Here is a 24825-nt window from a genome sequence, read left to right as displayed (position 1 = left end):
ATTAGTAATATTTTGACAATGCTTTTTAATCATTAGTTTAAAAGGTTTAAAAACAATGCAAGTTATTGGTGGTAGGGTGAGATGTTATATCTGTTTGTTTGATGTCATATATGTTTGTTTTGTAAATTCACAACTATTATACATTTATTGTTTTTGTATGTTTATGTATGAGTAATACACTTCAATAAATTTTTTTAAAAAGCCAACAGATCTCTGGTATTTTGCATCAGCACCCCTTTGACTGACAAATACATGTAATTTCACACAAAAGTTATTACTTTTAATAAAAGCTTTATTTTGAATAATTTTAGTTTCACAGAAAAGTTGCAAAGGTAATAATGCATGGGGTGTCCATATACCATTTGCACATTTTCTCTTAACGTTAGCATCTTACATTAATATTTGTTAAAACTGAGACACTAAAATTGGCACATTACTATTAACTAAACTCCAGACTTCATTTGGATTTCATTAGTTTTTTCATTAATGTCAACATATGTATTTTAAAAAGAGTCAAACAGCAAAACCGGGAGATTTAATTTTACAAGGATAAATTAGAAACTATCAAATACTATTGAGATACTTCTTGTTTATCAGTATCATGTACATGTAAGTATATGTCCTTTGATACACCTGAGAAATCAGGCCTCAGTAGAGGTTTCTCTTCACTTAATGATGTATGTGACAGAGTCATCAGATAGTTCAAGAATTATAAGGCCTTCAACTGAATGACATAGTATTTCTGAAATGTAAAAAGATAATTGTAAATAAAAGACAAATTAAGACAAAATATAGTTCAAGTAGTAAAAATATCATTCTCTCTAGCTGTATAGATATGAGAGAATCTATAGAATACATTCTTTCAAGATCCATTTACTAATACTAGAACATAAAAAAGGTCGAGATGACAAAATGGTTTTATTAGATTGTGTTTTACCATCTTATGGGATTTTTTAAACACTGTGAGATGGTCTTGACTAATGAAAGGTATGTGGGATTTAGGGGGAACAAAATCTTCCGTAGAAAAGAATGCTGTTGGTTTTGACCTCCATGATGAGGAACAGAAATGGGTGATCCACTTTGAATTCAAGGAAGGGGCGTTTAATTCGAACATCCACCACACTCCCTGTGCCAGCCGCAGCCTCAGTACCTTTCTCATTTACTTCCACAAACGTCTTGTGGAAAACATTGGACAGAAATAGATTTTTCTCTGTAGACATCCCTGAGAAATCAGCTTTGTCTGGATTAAAGGCATCACTCATCCCCAGACCTCTTAGGGTAGACTTGAGGTCATAACTCGCTTCCGCCTTGAACTTGGGGAGATGTAGCTGCACTTCATACAACTCCATCATGTCTGGGCTGGTCCACTTCTTTAGCTTCTCATAGGTAATGGCCTTTTCCAGCTGCAGGTTTAGAACCAAGAAAGAAAGAGTCAATACTTCCAAAGTGGATGAGAAGTACTGGTTTGGTGAGACCTGTTAGAAATGCATACAGCCCAGATGATGGATGGATGACTTAGGATTACTCCCCTTCCCAGGAAAAATGGAACACCCACATTTGATGTTCCTTTGTGTAATGAGATCCTTCATCCTGTTGACATTTAGAATCTTTGTTTTGCAGATTGATAGTTCTCAGGACATAGGAGAATTAGACCTCCATTGGAAATGGAAACTTCTATGGGAGTGTGTAAGACATCGACAATACACTCAAAGACAGCAATAAAAGTATACGTTTAGACATTGTTTATACAAAGTATATGCTCTAGGTCAAATCATATGCCAGGGCATACAAAGCATTAGCTTTGTTAATGTATGAGATAGTTCTTTGGAAACAAAAACAGGGATAAAAATTAAAATTTCTATATTCTATAATCACAACAATATGAAATTAATAAACTGTGCAAAAAAAAGAAAGAAAAGAAAGAACTCCCAAGTCTTAAGACTAAAGACTTTTTATAGTGAGTTTGAGATTGCTTTCCTCCTCTTTATATTTTACATTTTAAAATTAATGATTGTATATGCATGTGTATTTATATGCATATGTATACATAAACATTAATTGTTTTAAAAATGACAGGTTTGTTTCAAAGCACATGCTTTTGCCAGTTCCCGAGTTTTTGAGACCCAAGTATTGGCTGTCAATAACATGTTTGTAAATGATGTTCATTAATAATGTGACAACAACTTCAGCTCAGGAGCCTGCAACTGTGAGAAGAATGCTACTAGTTGAATCTCGTAGGTCATTGAATCTAAGGTTTCAGCGTCCACACTTGGCCTTACTTCTACCATCCTTTCCAGTTTCACAAGTTCCATGATATAATTTGCAAATCTTTTCTGCACATTAGTAGGGCCATGGGGACATATAAGTGTTATGTCTACATCTAGCACGTATTAAAATTAGATACTGCAAAAGAAAGGTATAATGTCTGCTGCTAAGATTTCCACTACAAATGCAAGAAAAAGAAGGTCCTGGCACTTTCTGTCTGGTTGTGGCAGCCAAGATTGAATGGAGGAATATAGGAAATTCTAAACACGGGGAAGGGAAAATAATCTTTGCAACTCAGAAATAAACTTAAAAACAGCAAAAAAAAACAAAGAAAGAAAGAAAAGAAGGAAGGAAGGAAAGAAGGAAGAGAGGAAGGAAGGAAGGAAGGAAGGAAGGAAGGAAGGAAGGAAGGAAGGAAGGAAGGAAGGAAGGAAGGAAGGAAGGAAGGAAGGAAGGAAGGGAAGGAAGGAAGACAGGCCTCATATTTTGTGCAGGACTCATGTTCAGTCTAGGCATGAGAAGTCAATGTGGTTCCAAGCTTGATAGAAGTCTGGCATATAAACAGCTCAAATAGCACATGAAGTTTATGGCAGTTTGAAATTATTTATGAATCCCAAAAAAGAGAGATGATGTTTGTAAACTATCTGTTCCTCAGGGTGTGATATACTTTGAATGCATTAGATTCAACTAACATGTCTTGATTAAATTACCTGTTAAGATTAGGGCTTTGATTCGGCCATGTCAGTAGGGCGTGACTCAGAGCTGAGTGCCCAGCCTCTTGGTGGACTGATAAAAATGGATACCCCTTAAGAAGACACATGGGAAGAGAAAGAGCTCCATAGATGCCAGAGGAGAGAAGGCTCAAATAGCTAAAGCCTGGGGAGAGCTAAGCCATTCGCCTGATATTAATAGTTTGCAGCTGAGCAGCTAAGCAGCTGACAAAGCCTGGAAAGAAATGAGTCCTGTGCCAGACTGATATAGGAAGACCTGAGAAATGAGCCCTAGCCAGCCTCCAGCTGAGACTGGAAGAAGCTGGGCCCACAGAGCCTTCAGAAGAAGACAGAAGGAGAAACCAAGCAAAGATTTCCCGCCATCTTGCTCCAACACATGGCAACTGACTTTGGTGAGAAAGCAGCCTTGAGTTGGACTCTTTAGGGCTTTCTGACTGTAAGCCTTTATCCCAAATAAGTGCCCATTATAAAAACCAAAAGAGATTTCTGGTACTCCTTTGGCTAATACAAAGGTGGTCCTGATATAGACTGTTCCTCCTGAAGTGTGTTTACTTGATAAAAATGTAAAAAAAGTTTCAGAAGGCAGATTAACATTTAAAAATATGTATCAAAAATTACTAGATTAATGGAAATTATTAAAAAGTTAATTTCCAGTTAGGTGTAGGATCCACCAGAGGGAGAAGATCTGTGCCGACTGAAGGAGGGCTAAGATCAATCTGCTCGGCTTTGTGACTGATGTAGAGTATCCATGTCTATTGCATGTGCAGCTGTGTGTGACTGCCACGTGCTGGACATGCTGACAGATGATCTAACCTTTCTCAGGAATAGTACCATCAACTTTCCAGGATTTTGTAAAGCTTGAATCATATTGTGAATGTCAAATACCTAGCATTCAAGGTATGTTGGTTGGCTTCCCCTAAAGAAATGAACAAGAGAGAGACTTTGTCCTTTTGTTTTTTCCAGTGGGGGTAACACTGGAACTATCTTCATGCCAGACAGACAGATATCTTTACCTGCTGCAGTCCATCGATGTCTTCTGGCAGCAGTATGAGCATGCTGAGCTCACGGCTGTCATAGTAGAGTTGGAGGCCCTTGGCTTGCGGTGTTTCTATGTGAAATGCTAAAAGTTTCTCTTTCATCGACATCATCTGCACTGGTTTGCTTGTGGTCTGTGAAAACAGGTAGCAAGTCATTTAAGAGGTATTCTAGCAAATCCTTAATTCTTTATTATCATTGGCTCCCAGTTGTCTGGGACACCAGCAAAACTGGTGATCCGCTGCTGAATATTGATAAAAGTTATCCAGACCTTGACTTCTGGAAATATGTATTCTAATGGACAGTATAACCAACAGAGGACCTGGGAGTTTCTGTCTCTATCACCTTTGTGGCAACCTATATAAATCATGGCAATGCGAATTCTACCAAACACTTGAGAGAGTATATAATCTTACATAAACTTTGCAAATGCCAATGGTTCAAAGAAACTGAGTAAGGTATGTTTTCCATGTAAACATTTCATAAAAATATTTTAGCATCGTGAAAAATGCAATTCAAATGTTGTAGACATATAAAATTTATTCATTCTATGTGGAGCCAAATGTCCATCACAAGGCCCGATGCTTCTGCTAAGGTGGTGGCCATGTGACCTGGGCTGTCCATTCAGAGTGCCCAGGATGCAGTGATTGGTTAGGGATGAATACATGAGTGGCGTCAACCAGAGTCCTCCTTGGGATCCTTCTGTTAAAACCAGCAGCAAAGGCTTTCTCTGGCTATTAGGGTGTGAAGCTGGAAGGCAGATATGGTGCAGCCATATTCCCTGGTCAGATGGATAAATCCCATCTTCAGTAGTAGAGAACAGAAGCAACACACAAAGAAACCAGAGTGTATATTTGTGTGTGGGGGGAGGAGGGGTACCTATATTTTGCTGTGAAACTCTAGAAATTCCACTTCTGGACTTCCCTGTTTCTCTTAGTCACATAAGCTAATACAATTCCCCGATTTTGCTGGAGCTAGTTTGGGATGCTTCCCTATCATTTGCAATGGAAAATTCCTGCCTAATCTACTAAACAGGGTGTATAATCCAGTTCATTTCCAGTGGGCCTGGTGTACTGACCCCTATTGGGTTAACTGTTGAGTCCCTTCTGCACACTTATCCCACTGGTTTTCTGAGAACTGTCCATTGCACAAATCTACATGGTTATAGCCAAGGCACCTCAGCAGCGTTGTTTGTACGAAATGACCCACCGCTGGACCTAGCAAATGTAGCAAACCTGGGCCAACCAGCATCTCTCCTAGTAATTTGACATGGGAGCTGTCAGATTCTAACTTTAGCCAGACAGGTCTCTAGAAGGGAGGCAGTGTGACAACAGCCATGTTCTGCCACTGTGGATAACAAGGCAGAGGAAGTCAGACTTCAGCCTGAGAGAACAATGAGAGTTGAAAAGATGGAAAAAAATCCTGGCAACATTTCAATCCCTGTTGCCACTTAAGGTCCCAGCAGCCAGCCACAGGCCAGCCCTTGGATTCCACGAGCTAGATCTCAGGGGTCTTATCTGGACTGTCTAGTAATCTCCACTTTTTGCCATAGCGGACTCCTGCTACTTATTACAGAAAAAGTGTGCTGCGTCCTAACAGAAAGAAATCTTAGTGAGTGGTTATGCTTGAAAATGTTGGTAGGAGGTTGTATTGGTTTAGTAGAACAAGAGCACCACTGATGGTGAGGAGGCTGGGGTTCTGGTTCTGGTCTTCTAACTCATGCATGGTGCCAGTCACTTAGCTACTCGGCATTTCTTGCCTGATAAATAAATATAATAACTACCTGTGTGTATTAGTCAACCAAAGGGTGCTGATGCAAAATACCAGAAATTGGCTGGTTTTCATAAAGGGTATTTATTTGGGGTAGGAGCTTACAGATACCAGGCCATAAAGCATAAGTTACTTCCCTCAACAAAGTCTATTTCCACTTGTTGGAGCAAGATGGCTGCCAACGTCTGCCAGGGTTCCTCTCTTCCCAGGTCTTGCTTTTCTCTGGGCTCAGCTCCTCTGTTTTCTCCACAAGGACAGCTGTAGACTATCAGGCGAACGACTCTGACTCTCTCCCCGGGGTTTCTGCCATGTCTAAGGAGCTGGCTCTATTCCTCTGTGTTCTTCTCCTGGCTCCAGCTCAAGACTCCAGCATCAAACTCCAAATCAAAACTCCCACATCAAAATGCCTCAACTCTGTCCTTTGCCATGCCTTTTATCTGTGAGTCCCCACGCCCTAATAACGTGGCCAAATCAAAGCCCTAATCATAACTTAATCATGCCCAGGTACAGGCCAGAATTACAAACATAATCCAATATCTATTTTTGGCATTCATAACCATACCAGACTGCTACACTGTGTTAGCTTACTGTGGCTGCCATAACACAGTTACCACCATCTGGGTTGCTGAAAATAGCAGTTCTTTTTTCTCTCACGCCTCTGGAGACTAGAAGAGCAAAATAAGTGTTGCGAGGGTCATGCTTCCTCTGAAGGCCAAGGGGAAAATCCTTCCTTGCCTCTTCCTAGCTTCTGGTGGCTCTCAGCAGTCAGAGGTGTGCCTTGGCTTGAGGCTGCCTCTCTGCAGTCTCTGCCTCCATCATCATGTGGCTTTCTTTCCTGTGCATTTCTCTTCTATGCCTCTGTGTCCAAGTTCCTTCTTATAAGGACACGAGTCATTGATTTGCATAATCCAGGACCTTCTCATCTTAACTTGATTGCATCTGTCTTCAACTTATCTTTTTGGGGATCACAATTCAACTCACTACCCTACCCAACCTAGCTCAGGTGGTTGTAGCAAGGACCAAGCGGCCACATATGTGCATAGTCTATATTCAGAGAAGAATCATAAATGCGGAATGTCCAGGTTCGATGGAACTAGGGGATGTTAGCTCAGCCTTCCCTTCCCTATATTCTGAAAGAGGAGTGGGTTTAAAACAGAATCCCTTTTACAATATCACGTAAAAGCCCAGACTGATTGTTAACAGGCACCTACCTTGTTTATTCTGAAAGGTTTTTCAGTGGTGTCCTTAACTAAGAATTGATGTTCCCAGTTTCCTTTAAAGTAAAGGGCATTCACCAAAATCATCTTGGTTGTAGAACTCACGGAGTCTTCAGGGAGAAGATTCAGGATTTTACCTAGGAGAGCAAAAGAACAAGTTTCAAATACCTGGATGACAATACGTGTATTTTAATTAGATAATAAGACTTCCATTTTCCTGCAGCCATAAAAGTTTCCTTGGGGAGCGGATGCGGCTCAAGTGGTTGAGTGTCTGCTTCCCATGTATGAAAACCTGGGTGTGTTACTCAGTACCTCCTAAAAACAAAACAAACAAGCAAACAAATGAAAAAACCAACTGTCATTTGGGGAGCAGAAGTCACTCAGTAGTTGAACACCTTCTTCCCATGTTTGGCAACTCCTAAAAAAAAAGTTTCCTTGAAATGTTCTGGGCTCAGATTTTCCAGAAACAGAAAAATATAGGAAATAATATGCTGAACAGTAAGTAGCCATTGTTCCAATTAATTAAAAATTCATGTTTTCCTTATAAAAATTTCCCTCTAATATGAGTTGATTTGTACCCTTATTTTGAGGGAACTGAAATGTTTCCTTCTCTTTCACTTCTGTTTACAGCCATATAATGTAACCTACTTTGGCTGCTTGGCCTCTTTGACATCTGAAAGGCTAAGTCAATGCTTTCTCATTGCTCAAAATACTGCTGTGGGCAATTGCTCATATTAGCTTGCTCTAGTTCCTACTTAAGTTGATATTTAGCTTGCAGGCCCAATACATTCTCTGCAAACTCCCCGCTAAAACACTTTGAAAGATTTATTTAAAAATATTGAGTCAGGTTTTAGAAGTTTGTTGCAGAAGCAACATATCGATCACTATGAGGCAGATGGAACTGGACTGAGGAAAAGCTCCTAGCCAACCCAGCTGCACCTAAAACAGAGGTTACTTGAAATAAGGGGCTGATCTTTTAAACTGCCAAAATACAGGCATAGAAAGGACTTAAAAATTCTAAGGATAACTTATGGAACTTAATCCAAGAATTTGATACGGACAGTCATTACGGGTTGACTTGTGTCCCTCCAAAAGATAAGTTGAAGTCTTAACCCCCAAGACTTGCGAGTTGGACTTTATTTGGAAAAAAGGTCTTCGTAAATGTAGTCAAGTTATGATGAGGTCATACTCGGTTAGGGTATCCTTTTGAGACAAGGGAAATTGGGGACGCCGACACAGAGAGGAGAAGGCCACGTGAAGATGGGGGCAGAGATCAGAGTGATGCGTCTACAAGCCAAGGAGCACATGGGGCTACCAGAAGGTAAAAGAGGCTAGGAGGGTCTAGCTGACGTGATAAATAAAGCAAAAAATCATATAGGATATAATCCATAAAAGGAAGAGATAAAATTATTTGCAGATAATATGAAAAACAAGAAGAATCAACTGAAAATTAAACAAGAATGTTTTTCTTAGTTCTTAGAATCCTAAATCAAGTCTTATGTTCTAATAATAAGGAATTAGAAAATGATATGGTTATAGCCTGGTGAAATGCCACACTTGAAAATGATGATATGAAATACTGTTAGATGATAATGTCTTACATCCTCCAGTGCAATGATCAAAACCAGGAAATTAGCATGGGTAGAACTATTAAGAGATCTTATTCGAATTTCATCACTGGGCCCACTGAAGTCCTTTTCCTGGATGAGGAAGCAAACCAGGATCTCACATTGCATTTAGTTGTCATTTCTCCTTAGTTTCCTCTAATCTGGGGCAGTTTCTCGTTCTTTGTCTTTCATGACCTTGAAACTTTTGAAAAAGACAAGCCAGTTGTTTTGAAGAATATCCCTCAATTCAGGTTTGTCTGTTATGTCAAGATTATATTCAGGTTATGCATTTTTTGTAAGAATACCACAGAAACAATGCTGTGGCCTTCTATCAGGAGGTACAGATGTCCCTTTACTGGTGATGTTAACTTTGATCACTTGATTAAGAGGTGTCTGCTAGGTTCCACTGCTATAAAATTATTATTTCCCTTTGCAATTAATGACTGTCATATAAGGAGATACTTAAACTATGAAATATTCTTCTTATCATCAAATGTTTGCCACTAAATTTAGCATCCATTGATGATTCTTGCCTGCAACCATGATTGCTGTGATATTTGGCAAATGGCGATTTTCTGTTTTGTCATTTCTTTAGCATTTAGTAGTTGAACTGTTACTGAAGGAAAGCGCTCCCTTCTCCAGTTATTTAAGTATTCGATCATTTTTTTAGATAAGTACAGACTCGTGGATATTTGTTTGACTCTGTGGATTATAATTCATCACAAGCATCATTTTGTTGCCCAGATTGTCCTAGATATGATCATTAGAAGCTTCCTCGTGTTGGCTTCTGTGCTCTACTGACATGTCCTTAGCATTTTGCAAGCTCTTCCTTGCCTTACTTCCTGGCAACACAATGTGTCCTTTGCTCATCTTGTGCTTTTCCTGTCCCAGGCCTGGAATCAGCCATTCCTTCTAGGGGCCCTGGTTCCTCTTGTTTTAGGATGGCATTTAGAAATCAAAGTATGGGCACAAGATAGTGCTGACTGCTACTGGGCGTCACTGCTTCTAAGCCTGTCCACAGATAGAACTAGGAAATATATGTACATATCCAGGTATCTGTATCTATTTCCCTCTCCCTCTCTCCCCTTCTCTCACTCTCTTGCTCTCTCTTGCTCTCTCTCTCTATATTTATATATATATATATATATATATATATATATATATATATATATACAGCTAGAAGATCATACTGGTACCTCCAATTCCAGTTCAATGCTACAGGATTCATTCTATTATTTCCCCTTTCCTTATTTGTAAGTCCTTTCTCTGACAGTGAGAAAACTGACCCTCATTACTCACAGTATTTTTACTGATTTGCTCAATCCTAGAATATGCTAAAGTAGTTGAAGAATCGCTAACCAATTCTCTTGTGAAAAACAAATTTACTAACTCAGGTACACATTAGTCTTTAGCCTTAGAGTATAAAGTAAAAATACTCTTTTCCCAAGTTACTTAATTAGCTCCAGAACAAATATTTGTTCAAGAAAAATCTAAGGCTGTAAACCAACAAAGGATGCCACCAAAGGACTAAAGGAAAGATGCCGATAGATCAGACTGATTGGGAAAACTGCAGCATAAAACAGGAATCGGAGCTAGACGCACCCAGCACATCACCAGCTCAAAGGCCATGCCCACGTGGGGCTTATTGGAACGTGGCATTTGTGACTGGATTATTCCATTTATTTCAATGGTTCTTCACCTTGACTGCACTTTAGAGTTGCCTGACAACTTAAAAAAAAAATACTGATTCCTGAGCCCCACTCCTGTGGTCTCAATTAATTCATCTGGGGTTAGAATAAGGATCAGTAAATTAGGGTTATTGTATGACCAGGATTGAGAACCACTGGTTTGGAGCAGTTGAGCCAATTGGTCTTTTCTACCTCCCTGGACAGCAAACGTGTTAATTTACAGGCTAGAGTAATGAGTGAGGGTACCTGTGTCATAGTGGAGCTGTGACAGTGTCCCCAACGAGCCAGGAATCCCCAGGAAAAACTGGGAGGCTCGCACACCCAGCAGGCAAGTGGTATCACCCAGAGAGTCACTCTAGGACAAGTTCTTCTGATCAGAAGCCAACTAAAGACAAATGAACTGAGATTCTCAAAGAGAAAACCAGAAAACTAAGAGAATTAAATAATTAAGAAAGTCAGCTCAATGAAAGAAAAGCTTCAGAATCAACAAGCAAAATGAATGCCCAAGGAATGGAAATTAACAGAGCAAAAAGAAGACTTAAAACATAAACAAAGTTTACACGTTAAGTTATTCGCTATGACATCCTACCCATCCAAAAGAAATAACCATAGGTATTGGAAGAAAAATATAAGTGTCAGAAAACAAAATACTTAACTAACAGAGTAAAACTCTTAATTATATGGCAGAATAATAGAATAAACACAGATGGAGCAAATTCATGAGCTGGAAAGAAAGGCAGAAACAAAGATATAAAACAATAAATATAAAAGGAAGATGACAGCATGTAGGATAGATCCAGAGAGTCGAACATCTGTTTATTAGGAGTACCTGAATGCGAGAATGGAACAAATGGAGAGAAGAAAATGGTTACATAAATAATATACACAATTTCCTCTAGCTGAAGGAGAATTTAAGTTTGTACTTAAAATGAGTGTCAAGCAGAATTTTTTTTAAAAAAAGGACCTGTGTTGGAGCATGAAATTGAAACTTCAGAAGCCCAAAAATAAAGAGAAAATTTTAAAATCTTTTGGCAAGGGGGTGGAGATACAGATGTGTTGTTTTCATCAACAGTGCTGGATGCTAATGGCTGGAGGAAAGATGAATTTTGAAACTTCTGTATTTAGCCACTCCATTAGTATAGTGGTTAGAAAAATAAAAATATTTTCAGATTTTTGATTTTTCAGAAATATTATTACCCACAGATATGTGGACCTCATATTAAATAATTTCAAGAGAATTTATTCCAGCAAATAAAAATGAATCAAAGAGAGGAAGATATGGGATGTAATAAGCCATGAAAAAAGAAACAAGTGAAACTTGGAGTTGTCTAAATAATTGTTGACGTGCAACATATTTTCAAATTTTGGGGGGGGGGCAGGTACCGGGGTTTGAACCCGGGACTTTGTACATGTGAAGCAGGCACTCAACCACTGAGGTACACATGCTCCACCACAATATATTTTTTAAGTTATCATTTTGAATTAATTACTCTATCATTTTATAGAGTTATGGGTGCAAATAGAGGCACTGAGTTCAAGGTTTGCATGGATTGATCTCAAGTTGGTTGAGCTCCAGTTAAGTTTTATTGCATTGTTCTTTGGGTTCACTTGCTTTCAAGGAACCTAGCCTCTTGAACACACAACCATGGTTTGACATTTAAAATGTAATTTGCCTTATAAAGAATGTGCAAAGTATAGACTTAAATGAAACTTCAGTATAACACACAGCAAATTTGACTCCAAAGAAAACATTTTACTCTGCTCTAGGAAGCTAACAGCGCCACTTGCTGGCTTTCTCATAGTGTACATCCAGAGCAGTTATAGGTCATTGGACAGCCATTCTCTTCTGATATTCAGGATGAATCCTGCTGAGCACAGTTCATCGTGGATGTTAGAGTACCCAATGTGCCAAGCATATGATGGGTTTTGAGATTACAGTACTCCCTCCCAGAGTCCCTCCTTTTATGGAATTTACAGACTCTAAGGAAGATGAACCAGAAAACATGTTTGCAACATACAGCTGGCATTACTATCACTGAGAGCTCGACTTTGAGTGCCTTGTATGTCCCAATCATGGCATATGTCAAACAGAGGCTTAACCAAAGATTCTGACCAAGTCAAGGATGAGCTCATTTTCCAGGCCCTCTCATTGAACTACTGGTCTGACAACAGAGAATTTTCAAAGTGCAGCCTTCCTGTATCTTGGTCATATAGCAACTGTCCTCTGAAGTATACCCATTTCTCCATAATTTAAAAAAAATCATTTGTTTAGTTCTTCTTCAAAAACAAAATGAGGGCGCACGGCGGACAGCGGGCGGTGTCAAGGGCGGACGCACAGCGGCGCGAAGAATGCTGCGGAGATGGAGAGTGGTGGCAACGCGTCTGCTTTATTGAGGAAGACAAGCGTTTATATAGGCTAGGGCGCTGGCGGTAGCAAGGCTAAGCCAAATAAGGCAATGTGTGTGAGGGGAGGCCGCTAATTGGCTGGGGGACGGTTGGGGGTGAAGTACGAGGGTAAGGGGCGACGTGTGGGGTGCGGATTGGCTTAAGCCGAAGGCGACCTCCGATTGGTTGTTGGAGGCTGTTGCTAGGTAAAGGGGCAGAGGTGAGGTTATCATTCTGGCGGGGGGTATATGGGGGCTGCGGCAGAAGATAAGGGGAAGTTGTGGGTTGGGTTCTGGTGAGGCGCGGGAGAGGCAGGCCGATTCCCCTAGGGCGGCCCCTGTGGAGACCGGATGCTGGGTGGAGATAGAGGAGGCAGCCGTTAAGGGCAAGAGTAGCAGGGGGGCGACAATCTACCCGCGCCAAGCACTCACCCAGCAGGAGACGAGGCCTCATCTCAACGTGCTGGGCCTGCCCAACGATGGTAGCATGCTTGTTACCTCATCTCACCCTTGTTTTTCAGTTTAGAAGAAAAGGGGGCTGCCATGGCAATGGGCAGACGGCCTCTGCCGGCTGGTAGGCGGGAGGAGCGGGGTAAGGGGTAGCGGGATAGGGCAAGGGCTGACAGGGGGACAAAATCAAATCGGTGGCACGGTCCTCTTAGGCTGCGGGCGATGGGCCGTTTTTTGGCGTTTTGGTCGCGGTTTTAGTAGGGGAGCGTGGAGGAGTAACAGAGCCAGCAGCCTTGGGTGAGGTTGGGGTTGGAGGAGTTGAGGGAGTAAAATGAGGCATTGATAAGGGATATAAGCGGGTGGCTTAGGTCAGGGAGGGTAGGCGGTCAGGAGTAACGGGTGTGCTGTTGCTAAGTGTGCCGTTGCTAGAAGGAACCGGTGTGCCGTGCGAAGCGGGCGCAGGGTTAGGCTGAGGGGGAGGGTTTAGAACCTTATTTGGGCTGACTGGGACTGAAGGTGATGGGGAGGAGACTGGTGCTTTCCGAATTATAAAAAAAGGAGCTGGGGGGGGGCGAGCCCCCTGGAGGCAGGACTGGAGCGTAATGAGGGCGGGAATGACGAGGAGGAAGTAACGAAGGAATGGCTGCGGTGGGAGGGGAACAGGCATGAGGTCCGCCAAATTATGGAGCGAGGCGGGGGTAAGGTGGAGGGACAGCAGGGACTTTATCGGATGCCTCTAGGGCGGCTGGGCCCGAGTGGCCCGAGCTGCAGTGCGCCAGAGCCCTCCTGAGGGGGGGCGATAAGGGGCCCGTGCACAAAACTTCTTATAGACCCAAACTGTCTAATATGGTAGCCACCAGCCACATGTCTACTTAAACTTCAATTAATTTAAACTTAAATGAAATTTAAAATTCAGTTCTGCATTCACATTTGCCACATTTCCAATCCTCAGTAGTCACATGTGACTAGAAGCTAGCACACTGGACAATGCATACTTATATACTGTTTCTACCACTGCTGCATGTCCCCCAAACAGCAATCTGGACACTTGGGCCCTGACATACTCCTTGGGTGTCTCTGTTTCAACTGGGGAAAATGAGTCTTAAGGACCACACATGGAATTGTTCACCAGCTGTCCTCTGTGCTGAGAGGCTTTGTTAGGGTTCAAAGGCAGCAGCTTAGCTCTCTCCAGCTTTCCTAATGTTCAATTCCCACTTGTTGTCCACCCAGCAGAACAGTCATCGAGCTAGGAATCTGAGACCTGGGTTTTAGCCTGGCTTCAGCGCTGCTCTTCCTCCTATTGAGTTGAATGTGTGTAGTAGTTTGCAACTGTGCTTCTGCCTATACAGTCTCAGTTAGTCCTCATGCAAACAGGACAACGTAAGTGCTCAGTGGATGCCAGCTAACCTAAAATTCTAAAAATCGACTTAGTGCTGGACAAATCCAAATCAGGAGTAAGTGAAATGTGATGGTCACTCCTGCCTTACCATGGCTTTTGGGTCACTGGTTCAGTGTAAAAGGAGTTGAGAATATAGAGCTTCCAGCTTCCTCAACCCATTCCAATAAACTTAATGTTGTGAGCACGTGCTACGAGTAGGCCTGCCACGTTCTAGTGATTGAAAGCTGGAAGATGAATGATGCATAGTTGTCACACTAGGGTTCTTGAGTCCAGTAAGATCGGCAGATGTGTCAACAGGTGACTTGAATAAGAGTGTGATTAAGTGTCATGGTAAAGGTGCTGTGGGAGCAAAGAGGAGAGTTTGATGCTGGAGTGAAGACTTGGCAAGTTCCCAGTGGCAGAGGAAGGGCTGGGCAGGGGGTCAGGGCAGGGAGAGGTGTTTCAGGCAGAGGCAATGGCGTGAGCTAAGGCATGGGATCAGGAAGTAGCACAGAGCTCAAGGGCCTCTGTGCCACGTTAGAACTCCTGAAATATAAATCTGGAGGCAGGAGTGACAGAAGTTGACATGAAGAGACAGGCAAGCCTGCATGGTCATGTGGCAGCTTAAGGAGATTGAATTCATCCCGGAGGTCATGGGGAGCGATGGATGGGTTTTGAGTAGAAGAACGACTCGGGCGCATGGTCCAATCTTATTTCCAGTTGGTCATTGGGGTAGTTGAATAGAGGTTGGATTTGAGGGGAGCTAGATTAGAGGAAGCATCTTCACAAGTACAGAATAGGTGACAAAAACTAGAGTAGACAGGGCAGATGGCCCCTCTTTGGAAATGGTGTTTATGTGTGATGAATCTGGACTCAGATGGGATCTCCCTTCATAAGACTTTCATGCTAATGTGCTGGAGGTGCAGTTAACGTTGGGATTTAAGATATATTTAGGGGATTTGAATCTCTGGACTGACAATGTGATAGCCAGGTCCTGAGCCTCAACAGACTCCAGCACCTACAATCTGATTTATTGGACTTACCACACTCAGCTAAGATGGAGTTGAAGAAGGACAATCACCACACCATGGAGCCTAGAGTGATTACAACTGAAAATGGGAGGATTGCATCCAGCATCCATGTGGAATTTGAGCCTCCTCTTGACATAGAGGTACAATGGACACAACCAATCCAATGTCCACATAGAAGAGGTGGTATTGGATTGAGAAAAGTGGACATGGTGGCTGATGGGTATGGGGAAAGGCAGGAAGAGATGAGAGGTGGAGGTGTCTTTGGGACATGGAGCTGCCCTGGATGGTGCTTCAGAGGCAATCACCGGACATTGTAAATCCTCACAGGGCCCACTGGATGGAATGGAGGAGAGTATGGGCCATGATGTGGACCATTGACTATGAGGTGCAGAGGTGCCCAAAGATGTACTTACCAAATCCAATGGATGTGTCATGATGATGGGAACGAGTGTTGTTGGGGGGGGAGAGGGGGGGTGAGGGAGCGGGGTTGAATGGGACCTCACATATATATTTTTGATGTAATATTATTACAAAGTCAATAAAAAAAATAAAAAAAATAAAAAATAAATAAAAAATAAAAAAAAAAAACTAGAGTAGAGGAGGCAGGCATGGAAAAGGAAGGCCAAATTTGAGAAACATTTAGGAGGCAAAGGGAAAAAGACAAATCGAGGATAGTGCTCAGATTTCTCTTCTGGGCACTTGCATGGCTGGTGCACCCTTTCACCAAGATGGAACAAACGTGGAGAAGACAAGGACTAGGAAAGCAATTTTGAATATGACTTTAGGTATGTTTGGATTTGAAATACCTGTGAGACCTTCAGCAAGCTGCCAGGCGGGTACTGTAATTATGATTAAGTTCAAGGGAGGGGTCAAAGCCACTAAACATTCCAAGTACTTAGTAAGGCTTTAGTAATTGCTACTCCTTAATCATTAATCATTAGTGATTAAGCCTTTTGTATTTCTTTGTGTGATAAAATGGAGCATCAGTTGAAATGAAGATATAAAAGACAGCATGATATATTGAAATGAGTTCAGACTTTGGAGCTAAACTGACTTAGATTTGAATCCTAGTTCTGAGGCTCTGAACTGTTATCTTGGATAACTTAGGTTTTCTAAGGCTTTATCTTCCTTCTTTCTAAAATAAAGGCTACAACAAAAAGACTGCCAAATTGCCCCCAGGTATCCTTCTACTATTTCTTTTTACAAATGGAACCCTCAAGTTTTAGCTGAGCATGTAGCTACCCAGCTAAAAAACACTACATTTTACAGGACTTTGTTATAGCAAGTGAGGTGATTGACTATCCAGCTTTGCCTGGGACTCAGGCCTTTCCTCTAGAACCAGAACGCCCAGGCAGACTAGGACACGTTGGGTTCCTTCGCACAAAGTGTGCCATGAAACTAAGTTTGGGCCAGTGGGATATGTGTGGAACGATTTGTGAAACTTTCAGGACATCCCCTTGAAGACAAAGTGACTTGCCTTGAGTTTTCTTTCCCCTCTTACTGCTGATGATAAAACTGACAGTTGCAAGAAACATCTTAGATCTAGAGATGGAAGCCCTATATTGAGGACTGTCCTACCAGCTTGGGTCTCTGGATGGCCTTATGGGGCAGTGTTCCACCTGCTCCATGATGCTTATCTACCTTTGGACTATTATGTGGGAGAAAGATTAACTTTTGTCACACTTAAGCCACTGTATTTGGGGTCTCTTTGATACAGCAGTTTAGCCTATACTCTAATTAATACATGACATTATTTTATGAATTACTTAAAATCATGTAGCACTTGGAATGGTGCATTTTTATTAAATAGTAAGGATTTTTCTTAGAACCACAAATCCAGCTGTATTTCAAGTTTTATTCTGCTCATCCCCCCTACCCCTGACTCCTCTTTGGAATTACAGGCTACGGTAATTTTCCTGTTTGCTTGGTAAAGTGGCGGCTTGACTTACATGCTTTAGTTAAGACTTACTGGGAAAGTTGTGAATCTAAAAATTATGGACATTAATAGAAATGTTCTGAATGTTTAGAATGTGCCCACTGTTCTATTTAAGAAATGTTTATACTTACACATAATACACATTCAAAAAAATAAAATTAGGCTTGGAGAAAGCACCCTGGCAAGCACCCTGTTGGAAACTTACCATCCGTCTGTTTTTCAACCCAAGAGTTGATCTCCTTTCTGACTTGGTCAGAATTTTCCAGAAAATTTACAGACTGTGGCTCTGAACCAAAGTATTTTTTCATGTCTTCTAGATATTTCTGAAAAATACAGGTAAAATCCTTTTTTGTAATTTGATCTAAATTGAGGAATCAAGTCTGTTTAGACTATCAAAAGAGCTAGGAAGAGAGACAATTGCAGAGTCTCACTCCATTACCCCTTTCCCTCTTCTTCCACGCCCAGTTTTGGTCAAGAACTAAACACTCCCCTCTTCAAACTTAGCAAGGCACTGACAGTCATGCAGGACTTCCAGTGGGAAAGCAATGCCTGCCTTGCACAGTTCAGGTGCTTCCACATCTTCTTTTCTATTTTATTTTTTCATGCCCTGTGTATTAATTTCCTAAAGATGCCATAACAAACTACCATAAACTGGGTAGCTTTAAACAACAGAAATGTCCTCTGTTATCATCCTGGAAGCTAAGAGTCTGAAACCAAGATGTTTTCAGGGCCAAACTCCCTCCAGAGTTTCTAGGGAAGACTCCTTCTTGCCTCTTCTTAGCTCCCAGTGGTTGCTGGCATTCCCTGATGTTCTGGGCTTGCAGATTCATTGCTCCAGTCTCGCTCCCTTGCCACATGGTGTTCTTCCTTGTGTATCCCCATCTTTGCATGGCCTTCTCCTCCCTGTTCTGTGTCTCCCCTTCCTTTAGGGACACCAGTGTTATTGGACTAAGAGCCTCCACTACTCTAATATGACTTCATCTTGACTTAACTACTCATTTCTGCAATGACTCTATTTCCAGATCAGGTCCCATGCTGAGGTATTTAGGCAATTCAACCCATAGCCTTGGAAATGAAGCTGGAATGAAAGGGGGGCATTCTACAGGGTGACCCCAGTGGCCAAGGATCTTGGGAATTGTACTTGGATATCTGCGGCAGGGATGGAACCAACGTGAGGAGACCTGTGGGGTTTGCAGATGCCTCCTCTGGGCTTTAAACACCCAGGATGCTCGTGGAGGGGCCCTGACATGCTAACTGAAAACTGACTTCTGAGCAAGGGTTTCATCAGGCATTTCAGAGGGACTGACCCAACTTTAGAGACAGGCAGGATGGGATTTCTGAGGAAACACTCTAGCCTCCTCCTGCCAGGCCAGAGACAGTTTCCATAAGGACCTGTAACTGAGGCTGTGGGTTGCAAGAGGCCTGCCTCAGGAGGATAATTTCTTCTTCAGGGTGATTGTGGTACTCCTTCAGTTCTCTTGCTTTATAGCATGTGTTTAAGCAGTTAAAAATGGTGAGTTAATTCACCTTCCAGGCAGTGATAAGAAATGAGGAAGTCTGAATTCCGAGGGATTTATAATCTAGTAAAAAGAAAACTTAATGATCCACAAGGCACCACTCCCTTTCTTGACTCATGGGTTCTGATCAACCTCTCTGAACACATCCAGGATTTAGGGGCATTGTAAAGATGTTTTTTCTCTCTGTGTCCCCTCATTTCTAAGGGCACACCAGACTCAGTCTCTCTCCTACTTCTGAATTGAACAGGAGTCCACAGTCTTGACCTCCACTGATGGGATTTCAGCCATTAGTGAAGGGAAGATGTTAATATTATTTCACATCAGAGTCTTTCCAAAAATGATGAGAAAATTTTCCACCCCAAGGTCAACCTTGCTCCAGGAGTCTTGAGCCACATTCCTATGGCCAATACCCCCTGCTGCTCCTCCAGGTTCACCCAGCTTGGTTGCTCTACATTCTTTTTTGTTCCTGCTTCCTGTGAAACAAACATTGGCCCAAGCATTGTATAGACCACATTTCTTTATGTGTTTATGCCATTCTTGGGGCGTACCTTTTATTCTGGACATAAAAATCTGATCACTGGATTAGAATTAAGGTCCAAAATTTGTTTCCTTTACAACTGGATCTTAACTGATTGATCTAAATGATGGTCTACCATGAAATAGTAATCACATTAAGATTGTTCCTGGGATATCTGGAGAAAGGTAAAAAATTTATTGATTGGTCTCACATGGCTTTTTATTCCTCATCAACCTAAAATAAGATACTTGTACTTACATTGTGGAATGGAAAAGTTTTCTCCTCATATATCCTATTGGCTGTTTTAAGGATGTAGGCATTGCTGGGCTTGTTTATTTCTGAGATAAGTGTCTGGAAATCAGAATGTATTTCTTCAACCCTGGATTCCTTTGAAAAAAAAAAAAAGAGGCATGATATTGGGGTATTTTCAGGACTTGGAGTTGTCCTCAATGATATTGCAGGGACAGATGCAGGACATTATATATCCTGCCATAACCTACTGAATGGACTAGGAGAGAGTGTAAACTACAACATAAACTATAACCCATACTGTGTAGCAGTGCTCCAAAATGTACTCATCAAATGCAATGAATGTACCACACTAAGGAAAGAAGTTGTCAGTGTGGGGAGTGGGGTATATGGAAACCTCTTGTATTTTTTAATGTAACATTTTGTGTGATCTATGTATCTTTAAAAAAAAAAGATTTAAAAAACAGAAAAAAAAAAAAAGAACTACATATATCTGAACAATCCATAGTAAATTAAATTATTTGGCACATTGCAAACAAAAGCCTAAAGTGAATCTAAGATAGATAGAAAATACTTTCTTCAAGGGCCTGCCATAATGGTCTGTCCTCCCGTAGGCACTACCCATGTACTCGGGGGATTCTTGCCACTCTATTAAAGAAGGTAGCAGGGCTTCCTCAGATGGGAATTCAATAGTTTTTTGATTATTGTGTGGGTCTTCACCCACCAAGATAATGCCCCATGGTCACTTATACATATCCATATACCATAGAGGCATTATCCAGGTATACTCCTTCCCACACATTCCCCCATCACTGACACCGTGTAGCAGTGATCCTCCCCTACAACAATTGGAACTTTCTGAGATCCAAAACTGCCCCAAAAACAAAGCCAAAAAAAAAATAATAAAATAGTAAGAAAATTTAATAATAATTAAAATAATAAATATAATACAAAAATTAAAAAATGAAATAAAATAAAAAATTTTTTCATCATGTCTTTCATCACTGTAAGATCTGTTATCTTTTATGTACAGTGACAGTTTCTTCCATATGTTTCCCCAGGATTTTAGATTTTTTTCACTTATCTTCAAAGAAACTTTAGGTTATATAAAAGTCACATAGAAAATATAGGGGATTCCCGTATACCCTAACCCCTCCCACTCTTCCATTCTTCTCCATTAATAACATTTCACATGTAAATGGTACATTTGTTACAATCGATGTACAAATATCAAAGCTTTGCTACTAACCATAGCCAGTGGTTTACATTATGACTTATATTTTGCCTGTACACTTTTATAGGTTTTGACAAAATTTAAAATGGCCTGCATCACGTCATTGCAAGATCATGCAAAACAATGATCTTGTGCCCTAAAAATGCCCTATGTACCATCTATTCTATTCTTCCCTCTCCCTCCCCTCAGAATCTATGGTAACTACTAAGTTTCAATTTTTGAAGAATAAGGTTCATAGTTTCATGCAATAATATTGAGAGCTTGACATATTGGTCTGTTTTCTTTTATTAGGCACTGACTTTGTTTTTGAAAGGTTCTTGCCCCTCTAATTGAGAGCACAGCAGCACACCTCAGGATGGGAATTTAATATTGTCTTGTTTATTATATGGGTCTCCACCCACTGAGATGACATACTAGGACAAGATGAACTCTTTTATATTCCATAGAAGGCTGCCCCAGGTGTGCCTATTCTGCATTTCATCCCACCCCTGATGCCCTGCACCAGTAATCTCCCCTGCCATATTTGCTAAAAGAACAATCCCACCATCGTAGTTTTAATCACAGACCTACAAATTCCCTAAGTTCACCTGCTCCTTCTCCAACCCTCCCTTCTATTCGTTCCATGAATAGTCAGGCCCTTGATATTGGTGGTTGTACTTTTGAACCTTTTCTAGAGAAATTGAAACTTAGTCTAGTATTAGATATTGCCTAAGAGTTATCTTCTGAAATTACCCTTGTTGTTAAAATGTGACCTCTCTCTAAGCCAAACTCAGCATAAAAATGTACTACTTCCCCTAAGCATGGGACACACTCCCAGGGATGAGCCTCCCTGGCACTGAGGGATTATTACCATGCATCAATTACCAAGCACCAACTAGGAAAAAGATCTTGATCAAAAGGGGGAAATATTAAACACAAATGAGTTTTATGGCTAAGAGACATCAAAGTATGTTGGGTATTTATTCCAGAGGTTATGCTTATGAACATCACAGCAGGATCTAATTGACTGACACAGTAAACCTTGCCTCAAACAGTGGGGCTCCTGCGAGCTCTAGAACCATCTAGACTTTATACACAGGGCTAACAATCTCAGGAATTTGGCACCCTGTCAATGGGCCTTATTTTGGGATATATGCTCCCCAATGTAACAGAGTTAGACTTATTTATAATTTTCCTATACATGGTTCTTTTTCCCCTTTTATTTGAACCTATTATTAACACTATACTTATTAAATATATGTGCCAGAGACTTAAATCTTCAGTCTCTTCATATGCCCGTTGAGCCCTGAATCTGAGCAGAGTTGCAACACCTTGAGTAGGTACATTGGACAGTTCATTGGACTCACCCAGGACAACTAACAAAAGGTTTAAAGTAACCACTAAAATGTGTGTGCTAAAATTGTTTTGTCTTTTATCAACAGATAAACTAGTTACTTAAATATAAAGACATAAGATATACCATTTTTCTTTTCTTTTCACTTTCAGGGCAAGATTTGATGTCTTGGTCTTGCTTTAAGTGAAGCACCTGTAATTTCAGTATAAAAACAGTATGTGAGTACACTTTGAGGAGAAGTAATCTTATGAAACACATCAATAACCACAAGTCAGTTGTTTCTGTAGCTTCCGAACATATAATTAACAAAAGGGGTGCTACTTTGACTTAAATGTCATGTGAGCGGAACAAATAGAGTAAGTCAAGAACTGATTTAAATAAGTACATACAAGTTTAAGCTTCTAGTCCCATTATTGTAATACTTTTTATAAGACATTTAGAAGTGCATAGCCATCCACTTAGTCTCATTTGATTGCTGAAGCTAACATTTAAATGAACAAGGGCATTCAACACTTTGCAGTATGTTTATTAGAAATGGACCCAAATTGCAATCTGTCTGAGACCAAGCCTATCATTTTAATTGTTGAGCCGTTTTTTTTTACTAATTAATTGATCAATCATTAAGTGGTTGTGAACCACGATTCTGTTGTTGTTAAACCACCTAGAATCTTGTGAACTACAGATTCAGTCACATCAGTTGTGTATAAGCTGGTGGAAAGTTATGTAAGAGTAAGTGTGATGTGCTAGGCCCTAAGTGACAGAATAGCTATTCTGCCTGTGTGCCCATTCCCTTGCTTGGCACAAGGCACCTCTTGGTGGGATATAAGGAAAATTCTGCCACTTGGCCTTTCCATTAGTGAAGGATTTAGGACTAGATTCAGTCTTTTCTCTTTTTATTTAATTTTATTTATTTTATTAATTTTTATTTTAAAAACACATATAGGTACATACACATGTGTAGATACATATATATGTATATTTACATATATGCTTATACACACACATATGTGGATATTTTGCTGGATATCTTGCTATCTACAGATTACTGTGTGCTTTGGAGCTTTTTGCCCCAGAAAACCATGTTCTAGACTTGGTCAATTCCTGTGGGTGTGAACTCTTGTAAATGCGACCTTCTGGTGAGATTATTTAAGTTAAGGTGTGGCCCAGCTGAGATGGGAAGGGTCTTAAACTTGATTACTGAAGGCATTATAGGGAAGGCCAGAGAGAGAGAGAGAGCCAGAAGGAGCAGTCGGAAACCCAGTGAAGAGAAGAGAGAAACCAAGAGATGCTGCAGTATGCATTTCCACGTGACGGAAAAGCCAAGGGCCAAGGATCACAGTCAGCCTCCCCAGAACCACAGTCTTCAGGGAGAAAGTATTGCTTTGATGACTCCTTGACTTTGGACATCTCCTAGCGTTCAAATCGTGAACAATAAATTCCCATTGTTTAAGCCAACCTATTGCATGGTATTTGCTTTGACAGTCAGGAAATCAAAACATTTATATATATTTATATATATATATATATATATATGGTGTATGTGTGTATATGTATATATGTATATATATATGTGTGTATTTGAGAGATACTTGCAGCAAATGTATAATCAATAGTTCCTTATATTGTTTTACAATTGTAATGTTACCTCTTAGTGGGCTCTTTAGGGTCATTCATACACCAGTGAGTAGAGAAACAACCAAAGCATGAAGAAAAGAGTTCACTTGTTTTTTGTTTTGTTGTGTTTTCAAGAAAATCTTTGTGAGATTAGAAAGACATTTACTAATTCTTTTAAAGTTTGACCCCTTTTTCTTGATCTAGTTTAGAATCAAAATAAAAATGTGTGTGTGTATGTGTGTTAAATAAAAATTGATAACCTCCTCATTTCTTCATTTTATTTTGCTAGAGCATACACGTACTTAAATGGTTTTCTTTGTCATGGTTTTTAAAATGATCCCCTTTCCCAGACTTCATTTTATGGCATAGAATTTCTTTAAAAAATAGTGTATGTTTTGTTTTGGAGTATATGATTATAATATGTGGGATGCTGGGATTGCAGGAGTTAACTGAAAGTAAAGACAAGGCAAGCATTTAGTGTTAAGGCCACTGTGATGGTTGACCTTTTGACCTTTCCCACTTACCTGGGCCATCTGGGCTGCAGTGGAACCTTTGGTGCCCAAATATACCATGACCAAGGAAGCTGAGATGCTCCAGGGAGAGAAGAGCATATTTTCACCCTCAGCGGATTCAGCTAGCTTTTTGCTAAACTCTAGGGCAAACTGGTTGATTGATGTTACTAGAGAGTCCATTGCAAAAATCTAAGAAAAGATAAAGCAAAAGACAGAGAGCATGTTATTAATCTGTCCCACTTATTTTACTTTTATAAAAGGATTTGTTAGCTTACACAGTGATCTAATTTGGAATCATCCTTCACTGAAACAATTATATATATATATACACATTTATATATATATATACACATTTAT

The 24825-nt window shown here is 40.5% G+C and overlaps 1 protein-coding gene across 1 annotated transcript; it reads right to left on the bottom strand.

Annotated features, from left to right (window-relative positions):
• Nucleotides 1-274: 274 nt before the first annotated feature.
• SERPINB10 (serpin family B member 10) lies at nt 275-24653 on the bottom strand. The gene is made up of 7 exons (XM_004481966.3): nt 24481-24653; nt 22469-22534; nt 19785-19913; nt 17698-17815; nt 7013-7155; nt 4010-4165; nt 275-1403 (listed from the first exon to the last, which is right to left on the bottom strand). The coding sequence occupies exons 1-7, from the start codon at nt 24646-24648 to the stop codon at nt 999-1001; spliced, it is 1185 nt and encodes a 394-aa protein (XP_004482023.1). The 5' UTR covers nt 24649-24653; the 3' UTR covers nt 275-998.
• Nucleotides 24654-24825: the final 172 nt, after the last annotated feature.

This window comes from Dasypus novemcinctus, chromosome 16 (genome assembly GCF_030445035.2).
Source record: "Dasypus novemcinctus isolate mDasNov1 chromosome 16, mDasNov1.1.hap2, whole genome shotgun sequence".
Classification (NCBI taxonomy): Eukaryota; Metazoa; Chordata; class Mammalia; order Cingulata; family Dasypodidae; genus Dasypus; species Dasypus novemcinctus.
This window is presented reverse-complemented; position numbering and strand designations above follow the sequence as displayed.

What these genes read in the sequence shown, in the direction of transcription:
- SERPINB10 (XM_004481966.3), bottom strand. Translation starts at nt 24,648, where the DNA reads ATGGACTCTCTAGTAACATCAATCAACCAGTTTGCCCTAGAGTTTAGC. An exon ending in CTGCAGCCCAGATGGCCCAG is followed by an intron (nt 22,535 to 24,480) that starts GTAAGTGGGAAA and finishes CTGAAATTACAG; the next exon opens with GTGCTTCACTTAAAGCAAGA. An exon ending in AACCTTTCAGAATAAACAAG is followed by an intron (nt 4,166 to 7,012) that starts GTAGGTGCCTGT and finishes CTGTTTTCACAG; the next exon opens with ACCACAAGCAAACCAGTGCA.